Raw genomic sequence first — 9,883 nt, 5'->3', positions numbered from 1 at the left:
AAAAGGTTAGACTCCTTTTCTTTTGGAGTCCTTTGTTCGACATTTGAGAATTTATCAATCTATTAACATAACTAAGTTTAGGGTATGACTCTGATACCATGATAGACGAACGCGACTCTCCACAATGGTCTGCATAAGCTCTCACGGCTTTGCTTTGAGCTTCCCCAAAAGGTCTCACTCAAATGGAGAGAGTATTCTTTGTTGTCAACTGTTCTGGGGTTCGTGTCATTATGATGCTATAACCAGAAGTCTAATGCTTTCAGTTCTAAGCTTCGATTAAGAGGAGACATACTTTGTTCGGAGGGAGGTGTTGGATGATTTTAAAAAATTCGACAATATTCTTAAAAAAAAATAAATAATAATAATAATAATAATAATAAATAATAATAACTTTTAAGGAAATTTAATAAATACCCTTCAAATTAAAAAAAAAAAACTATTTGAAAAATATTCATAAAATTTTAAAATTATTATTAACACAATTTACATAGAAAAAATTTATAAAAATTCTTACCGTCAATATATAGATCCACGAGTTTAAAAAGACAAATAAATATTTTAAAATTTTGGATAATCTAAATAAAATAATAAATTAGAAGACAAAAGAAAAAGAAAAAGAAAAAGAAAAAGAAATAAAAAATAAGAAATTCTTTAATATCTTAAATTAAATTTCATTATAAAACCCAAGTTTAGAATCAAAGCCCAACGAAATTTCAATTCAGAAATGGGCTTCTGTAGGCCCAACATGCGTTGAAACGAAGAGCAAAAGCCCATTTTCCTCGGCCCATAACTGTTCTTTTTCCCGGGTGAATCCATTCTTTGAGATTCTCGTCAAAATCCCATCGGTTTCACCATTTTCTTCCTCAAGTTCCGTTTTCAGCTTTCGATCTGAGATCTTCAGTTTGGCCGGAAATGGGGAAAGGCGGAGCCATCTCCGAGAATGTTCTGAAGAAAGTCCTCCTCTCGTACGCATACGTCGCGATATGGATCTTCCTCAGCTTCTCTGTCATCGTCTACAACAAGTTCATTCTGGATCAGAAGATGTACAATTGGCCCTTTCCGATCTCTCTCACCATGATCCATATGGCCTTTTGTTCCTCCATCGCGTATCTTCTCGTCAGCGTCTTCAAAGTTGTGGAGCCTGTGTCGATGTCCCGCGAGCTCTACTTCAAATCCGTGGTTCCTATCGGAGCTCTGTATTCGCTTTCCCTCTGGTTTTCTAATTCAGCGTATATCTATCTATCGGTTTCTTTTATACAGATGCTCAAGGCTCTGATGCCTGTCGCTGTGTACTCGATCGGAGTTACGCTTAAGAAGGACAAGTTTAAGTCTGATACTATGGCTAATATGGTTTCGATCTCGCTTGGTGTTGCGGTTGCTGCGTATGGAGAGGCGAAATTTAATTCCAAGGGTGTGACTTTGCAGCTGTTGGCGGTCGCGTTCGAGGCGACTCGATTGGTGATGATCCAGATTTTGTTGAATTCCAAGGGTATTTCGCTGAATCCCATCACGTCGCTTTACTACGTGGCTCCGTGTTGCTTGGTTTTCTTATCTGTCCCGTGGTTAATAATGGAGTACCCTTTGTTGAGGGATAATTCGAGCTTCCATTTGGATTTCGTGATTTTTGGTACCAATTCATTATGTGCTTTTGCTTTGAATCTTGCGGTGTTTTTACTGGTCGGCAAGACATCTGCTTTGACAATGAATGTTGCTGGAGTAGTGAAGGATTGGTTATTGATCGCATTCTCCTGGTCTGTGATTAAGGATACGGTGACAGCCATTAATTTGTTCGGTTATGGGCTCGCCTTCTTAGGAGTTGCGTATTACAACCATTCGAAGTTGCAGGCACTCAAAGCCGCGGAGGGTCAGAAAAAGGCTCAGCAAGCAGACGAGGAAGCTGGTAGGTTGTTGGAGGAAAGAGAAGGGAATGAAAGGAAGATTGATAGTCAAAAGTAGGCGACTGACAGGCTTGAGCCTTTACGAGGAGTTGTGCAGAAGAGAACATTTCGATGGTGTTGAAAAGTAGCTGCGATAATCGAATTCATATCTCAACTAAGTTTTCGAGTTTTGGGTTAGGTATGCGTTCTTAGATATATTATTTTTTTTGGTTTCATCTATTTATTATGGGGTTGATGGGGTTGATGGGGTTGATTTAGTGCCTAATGTTGTAGTACAGAATCTATTTCTTTGACTGGAGAATGAACTGTTGTGGATGTTTATGGGATTGAGCTTCCACCAAAATGTTTAACTAATATCTACTATTATTTATGATGTTTTGGTATTGTTTTGAGGCCCATTTCTAGAAGAACACCCCCCGTTCCCAAGGCACCACGCTGATTTTAAGTGCAACACTGTTATGCTCTTACATCATATGCTTATAGGCATTAGAACAGCCTCCACTAGGCACTAGAACAGCTTCCACTAAGTCTCTGCACCTACCCTTTTTTGTTTCCGGAAAATGGATTTGGCTCAGGATTGCCTTATAGAATATCAAAATGAAAATAGTGATTTGGGAATGGGGATTTAAAAGAGATCAAGAAAGAGTTCAGCTTTAGCAAATTCAACATGAGAATATCCATTGAAATTGGGATCTTCTTATCCTTATAAAATGATCCCTGGTCAATGAAGAGCTCTTATTTATGCCCACTCTTTCCTCTGCCAATCATTAAATCCACGCTATGGAGTAATGTGGAATACAAGAAAAAGCTGAACAAACCCAAAATCTAGCTTAGTTGACTAGCATTTCTCAGCAGCAGATCCCTCATTTGTAGTAGTTTCCATCGCTAGAACTTGTTTGGGTTTCTGTGGCTTATACCATATTGCACAAACTAAAAATGCTACAAAATTTATGGCACTCAGTGTAGCTAGAAGCCCATAGAAACAATCTAGCCTAGCATAATTTATGTTGTCTGCAAGCCATCCCTGTCCATCCTTGCTCCCTGTCACCCTCTTCACAACTGCGACCAGAAAACTACTAAGAAAAAACCCAAGTGATAAAGTTGTGAGGAAGAGGCCAGTGCTCAGAGATTTCATTCCCTTTGGGGATTGTGTTATGAAGAAATCAAGCTGGCCAGTATAGATGAAAGCTTCTGCAGAGCCCACCAAGAAGAATTGAGGAATCAGCAAGAACACACTTAAAGGCAAGGTTGCTGTGGATCTACCCACAGCTTTAGCCACTGAGAGTCGTTTCATCTCGACTAAAGCGGCAGCTGCCATTCCTAAAGTTGACAGGATAAGTCCTATGGCAATCTTCTGTAGGTTTGTAAAACCTGTAAAAAAAAAAGGACGAATCATGTTTTCCAAGGTTCCTTATTTTATGCATATGGATAGGCACCCTTAGAATTAACTGAACTCGTAATCTAGTTCTTGAAGATTAGCTTGCTTTCTCCAAGAGGTATGCTCTTCTTAAACTTTGCAACCTTCAATAAAGTTGTGGTAATTCATTGGAAGTTCATTTCAGATCTTATTATGTATTTGATATTTTTACTTTTTTAAAAATTACCTTCATTTCCAAATGTTACTACTAACAGTCACAAAACCTTTAATTTTATGTGCTCTCGCAGATTAACTATTCTGAAAAAACTTTAGAGATGACAAAATTTCTGACAACAACCAGGAATCTCGGTTAGACTACGAACATGGGCAGAAATAGATATGTAAGGTTTTTTTTCTCTGATTTAATTTCGAGAATGGGAATGGAGGATACTACGAAAATTCTATATTTAGCCAGTTATAATCTCGGTTCGACTTTGTTGGATTGGAGCCTTTTTTTTTTAATTAGTTGGGAGCCCCATTTTTCGTTGGATGTTTTCTGTATGGCCTTTTTTTTTTCCTCAATGAAAACTTGGTTTCTTACCCAAAAAAAATAAGATTCCATCTTTACCTGGTTGCCCTTTCCACTTCTTCCAAAGAGGCATGACAAGACGGTCATAAAAGGTCAGCGTGATCAATATGGCTGCCACAAAGAAAACAGTTAGAGAACCGGCAGGGATTTGGAAAGCCCCTAAAGATCTTTCCATGGTCGATGCCTGCACCACTGAGAAAGTGATCATCTGGGCATATGTAGTCCAGAAGATTATGGTTGTGGCCCATATTGGTAGGAGCCTCGTCATCATCTTCACCTCCTCTACCCTTGTTACGGAGCAGAGCTTCCATGGATTGTGTGCAGAGGTTACAGATTTCTCAAAATCTCCCTCTGCCACAATTGCAGCCTTGTCCAGAAGTCTAGAAAGAAAAAAAATACATTAATAGCCTACAAAAACTTACCCTTGTCCACATCTTTATTTACAGGATGTTCCTTTTCAAATCAACTTGTAAAGGTTAAGCCAACAAAACACATACTGGAATTGATTTGTGTGATCAACAGTTGATGTTGCAGCAGGATCCTCATATAGCATAGCATCATTGTGTGGAAGTTCCATCTTCCTCTTGTTTATTGCTGCAACAATGACCTGGAAGATATGAACTATTGGACTTCCCATGCTTTTCTTGTATCTATACCTCTTAGTACCACACAGGAATATCATAACTGCTGTGAACATTGAAACAGAACAAATTCCATAAGCCCAACTGCGTCCCACTTCATCTTGCAAGTAAACAAGCACTGTCACTGCTAGCAAAGTCCCACTGCTGACAAACAAGAAAAATCTGTTGAAGAAATATGCCATTTGAGCCTTCTCTTTGTCATTTTTCTCGTCAAATTGGTCGGTCCCAAATCCTGAAACACTGGATTTGAGACCTCCAGTTCCCAGAGCTATTAGGTACAGAGGCAAATAAATCATTCCCATTTGAAATCCATTAGCTTGCTTGCAGTTCTGGCTGGCACTAGGATCACAAGGAGGTGGATGTAATTGTGGTAGCTTTGTTATTACTGCTAGAGTTCCAGTTCCCTAATTCATTTTAGCAAATATGGTTGAGTTATGAAAAGACAAAATAAGATTGTCAAATGTCAAATTGACTGGAGAAAATCTATAATTACCAGTGTCTGTATTGAGGCAAAGATTGCTATTGTCTTGTATCTTCCAAGGAACGAATCTGCTAGAAAACCTCCAAGCAAGCAAAGGAGGAAACATGTTCCCATGAAATCTGTGACAATGTTGGCTGAAGTTGCACTAGGCAGATGCAATGTTCCCACCAAGTAAGTCACCAGATTGACAGCTATTCCCATTGTTGAAAGTCTTTCACATAACTCAATCCCTGTCCACAATTGAATGAGTCTGATTCAGTCGGTAGCAAAAAATCCATCCTCTCTAATGATTTTATATTTCGTTCCGTTATGATTTATTTCTTTATTTGAGTTTTCTTGGAGAAACAAGGATATCCAAAATTCACACCAGAAAGAGAACTTTTTATGTAGCCAAGGAATGTGCACTGCTATTAAATATTCTTCCTTTTGTAGAAAATCGAGTATAATTGAAGATGGGCAAAAGGAGTTGCATTTAAATATGTGCAAAAGATCCAGCTAGAATATTTGTCCTTTTCCCTTTCGAGACATAATGTCATGGACAGTACTATTTGAAGTTGTCTATAGCTTTGGTACCTCGTTAGGGTCTCATCCTCTCACTTCAAGAGGTCGAAAAATATTGATCGAAACTGAGATTGAGCAGGCTCTGAATGGTGAATGTAAACGTGCTAAAGATTTATACTAATCAAAACTTCATAAAACCCAAAATCCTATCTTTCTTGATTTAGATCAACATCTTTTCTCTGATTCTCTACGAAATTTGACCATCTTGGGTCATCCTTCTAAAACATCTCATAAACGCCATGGTCATGACTTGGATCTGCAAATGTAGCTGTTAATAATAGTTACATTGACCATCAAACTCGTTCAAACTCTTCTCACAACTAGATTAGCTATGTATTTCAGTCCGGACAAGGGAAGAATTTGAAGTTCTGGATGATCTAAGACTACGTTTTGTCCAAACTAGATAGCTAGGTGAGATATGGGAACATGTCAAACTATTCTCTTGGACAACCTTATTTAAATTCTTGAAGCTGGTTTTGGTTCAGTTCCCAGAAACACTTCAAGAAAGAGGTGTGTATCAGAGAGATGAGACAAAATGCAGTACCTACGATAAGAGCAGCAGGGACCCAACCACCAGTTTTAGACCGGTTTGCCGGAAACCCTTTGTAGTCCACAGCATCAGAAACTGTCAAACTTTGTTTTTCATCCTGCAGCCATTGAAAACTTTAATTAGTAAGAAGAAATATTTGAATATTATCCTATTTTGAATTCTACAATGACTGAAAAGAACTGACCATTCTTTGGTAGAGAATGTAAGCTACGAAGTGAGCCTTATGCTGCTGCTTCAGCTATTCTCCAACTCGGTTTGTTTATGTGCATTGGTGGGAACTTCCCATTATATAGACATTTTTTTGGCAAGTTAGATAACTACTAAAAGTATCTATTACAAGGCTGATACAGGTCATATTTGGTCATGATGCTCATTTAAAATTTGTTTCTTTCAAGAATGATATTTGCCAAAAATATCAGGGGGAATGTGTAAAGAAGAGATTGATTGTAAAGGCTACACGACAGGACAATGGGAATCTTAAAATTCAAAACCAATAGCTTTATCATTCTCTGTTCTATCAGGTAAGATCGGGTTTAATTTAAAGATTGTGAAATCAATGACACTCAAGACTTCCTGTGAGTGCTTTTGCTACCCCACTCACTAGCCAAATCCATCTGCCTTTCTTCTTCTATCGTCTGACCCGAGCAAATAAGGATAAGAAACCCAGAGGCAGGTAAGAACGGCCACTCAAGTTGTTGAAAATAAGTAAACATGATTCGGTGTATAATGAGTTTGGTAGAATAGTATTACCACCAAATATTTAAATCCTATAGGAAATGTGTCTAAGAATCTTGATATTGAATTACTGATGAACATGCTTTTTTGAGTTTTAAGTAGTTCTCATTGATTATATAGCTTACGTTATGCCAATGTAACTCCCAAAATTTTGAATATATTCAAAATGATTCCTGAGGGGTATTATGTTAGGCCTAAGTTAGCTTGTTGTTAGGGGTAAGTTAGCTTGTTGTTAGGAGTATTATGTTAGGTTATGGAGCCTGCTACTTATTTATAACATATGCAATGGTTATACATTGTAAAGCTATGTATGGTAAGTGACATATAAATTAAATGGTCATATTTAGTAAACAATTATGTATAGTTAGAGGCTATGATCATATATATGAGAGGCTATAGACATATATAGTAAACAATGTATAGTAAAAGAGGGTATATTTGGTAAAACTATATATAATAAACTGAGGTATACACATCTCCTTAGGCAGTGCTTTGAAGATTACTTTCTGGATTCTTTGTGTTCTTTCTTCTTCCGGTACATGGAGTCATCAATATAAACCTCTAGCCAATATTCCTCTTTGCATTTTCTCTCTCCTGTTTTTGTGTTCATCTAGATCGAGTATGTGTTGTTGTCCAATCCTCGATAGTCTTAGTAAAATCTAGAAGTTTTGTATTTCTTCCACATTTAAACAGGTTCTTACACTGCTCCCACTGTTGATCTCATTCACACCACCATCTTTCCAAGCATAGTATTGGAAATGTCTTATCCTTCTCATAGTATGATAAAATTGTCATTGGACTAATCATTTTCTCATTGACATCATTTATTTACAAGCTCACTTCAGAATTAGTGTTTGAAAACAAAGTTACTGTCAGTATTTTTCCACTTTAGGTAGCAGATTCTTGGTATCTGAGAACAGGGGGAAGGTTCTATGAGATGAGAACTACTGTAAGTTTATCTTTCAAGACAGGTGGAAGCATTGTTGAAGGCCATGTGAGTAGCAGATGATCATGTTATTTTAAGTCAGGCACATAATGATTGCTGTTGAATTGTTTCCAAACATAACATGTTAGTGGGATTAGGAGTCCCCTCCCAAACAAATTATTTGCTCAATTCTTTTATAGACAAATATCTGTGTATTCAGTACTCCTCTCTTGAACCATATAATTTTTTAGAACATTTGAAGTGAACGTTAAGATATTAGGGAATTTGCTTGCTTTCTTTCTCACTTCTATTCACTCTGCTTTGAAAAAAGGGTTTTGTAATTTTGTTCTCATAGTCACGGACAATATCTGACACACTGTTTAGGTTAAACTCTCATAACATTCTAATGGAGACTTTATTATGTTGTTCACCTTGTTAGTTAGCTGGTGTTTAGAATCTTGGTTGAAAATTGAGACGTAGAACGAGTGCGATATTGATTTAGAATAGCATGACAGTGATTAGATTCTCCAATTTTTATTTTAGGTCACTTACACGCAACTTTAGGTCCAATTCTCGTAATATTCTAATAGAGACTCTATTACACTGCTCGCCCTATTAGCTACCAGTGCTTGGACTCTTGGATGAAAATTGAGACGTAGAACAAGTGTAGTAGTGATTTAGAACACCGTGATAGTGTCGAGGATCTCCAATTTTTGTTTCAGGTCACTGACACAGTTTTAGGTCCAATTCTCATAACACTCTAACGCAATCTCTATTATGTTGCTTGCCCTGTTAGCTAGCTGGTACTTAGAATCTTGGATGAAAATTGAGATGTAGAACGAGTATGGTAGTGATCTAGAATAGCATGATAATATTGAGGTTCCTCAATTTTTGTTTTAGGTCATTAACACAGTTTTAGGTCTGATTCTCGTAACATCTTAATAGATATCTACTACAAAGGTAATTTTGAACTTTTTTAAAAGGTTAAACATAATATTCCGACTTTCGAAAGGATAATAATATTTTTTAAATAATTGACGGTATTTAATGTTAGAAGAAGATGACAAATGCAAAACGAAAATTGCAGCAATTATTAGATCAAAATGGGACAATTGCAAATTAAATATATATCAAAAGCTTGCATCCCTTTTTCTTTATATGCACATCTGCAACCAAGTTCTGACTCGTAGGGTACAAATACAACATTTGAGCTCAATGATTAGAAGCAAAGATTTGCTTTTTAGATGCTCATATCCTTTAAAAATGTTATTAAAAACCTCATATAATTTACACAATCTTTAACTACTTTACAAGTTTAACAAAACCCGACATGTGACACCCATTACAAGTCTCAATATGCCTGACACCTATTACAACTGGGACGTTTATTTGGTGTCTTGACCTCAAGCTATGTAGATCTTGACACCTCGTTCTTCGTAAATTCTCAAAGTGAATGTAGATCAGTAATTGACACTGTAAGATCCTGCATCAACTGGAAAGGGGAACGAGTGGACGGGGACGTTGGGTCTCGAAAGAGGGTGGGTTGTGAGGGAGAGAGAAACGAAACATTCTTCATAAGGGTATAAAAACTTCTGCCTAGCAGATATGTTTTAAAAACTTTGAGGGAAAGCTCCGAAGAGAAAGTCCAAAGAAGATAATATCTGTCTCGAAAGAGAAAGTCCAAAGAAAATAGCGGTAGGCTTGAGCTGTTACAGACATATACTCTTTTTTGAGGCCGAGAGTTTAAATCTAATTATTGTACTAAAAAGATAGAATAAGGATGAAGCAAATGGATGCATAGATAGACAGAGACACAAAAACAAAAAGAAGGCAGAAAATAATTTAGTACAATGCAATATCTTAGCTTTTGAATGTGGTGAGCACTTTCTTCATTACCAACAGACCAGAAAAAATGGAAATATCGTACAGCTTCATGCCATTACAGCAACATCCAACGTGAAATAAGTGGATAAAGTCCATAACATGACAATCAAATTAGGGCCTATCCCCTTTCGGTCTCCACTAAACTAAAAAGTTTGTCCGTCCCGCTCAGGACTATGCGATATTAAGAGTATATTTGAACTGACTTTCTAAACGTTTTAAAATATTTTTAAGTAATTAAAAACTCGATACAAACTTACCTTGA

General features: G+C 37.1%; 2 protein-coding genes across 2 annotated transcripts; one reads left to right on the top strand and one right to left on the bottom strand.

The window, feature by feature from the left end:
- The first annotated feature begins 817 nt into the window (after nucleotides 1-817).
- LOC111450359 (probable sugar phosphate/phosphate translocator At2g25520) lies at nucleotides 818-2,272 on the top strand. Its single transcript, XM_023090436.1, has one exon. It carries the CDS (start codon nucleotides 913-915, stop codon nucleotides 1,954-1,956), a length of 1,044 nt encoding a protein of 347 aa, XP_022946204.1. The 5' UTR covers nucleotides 818-912; the 3' UTR covers nucleotides 1,957-2,272.
- A 294-nt stretch (nucleotides 2,273-2,566) lies between these two features.
- On the bottom strand, nucleotides 2,567-6,803 carry LOC111450357 (protein NRT1/ PTR FAMILY 6.2-like). Its single transcript, XM_023090433.1, has 6 exons — nucleotides 6,262-6,803; nucleotides 6,072-6,174; nucleotides 4,979-5,196; nucleotides 4,342-4,889; nucleotides 3,884-4,224; nucleotides 2,567-3,269 (listed from the first exon to the last, which is right to left on the bottom strand). The coding sequence occupies exons 1-6, from the start codon at nucleotides 6,262-6,264 to the stop codon at nucleotides 2,737-2,739; spliced, it is 1,746 nt and encodes a 581-aa protein (XP_022946201.1). The 5' UTR covers nucleotides 6,265-6,803; the 3' UTR covers nucleotides 2,567-2,736.
- Between the last annotated feature and the right edge of the window lie 3,080 nt (nucleotides 6,804-9,883).

This window comes from Cucurbita moschata, unplaced genomic scaffold (assembly GCF_002738365.1).
Source record: "Cucurbita moschata cultivar Rifu unplaced genomic scaffold, Cmos_1.0 Cmo_Scf00012, whole genome shotgun sequence".
NCBI classification, from domain to species: Eukaryota; Viridiplantae; Streptophyta; class Magnoliopsida; order Cucurbitales; family Cucurbitaceae; genus Cucurbita; species Cucurbita moschata.
The sequence above is the reverse complement of the archived record's forward strand: the minus strand, read 5'-3'. Positions and strand labels throughout refer to the sequence as shown.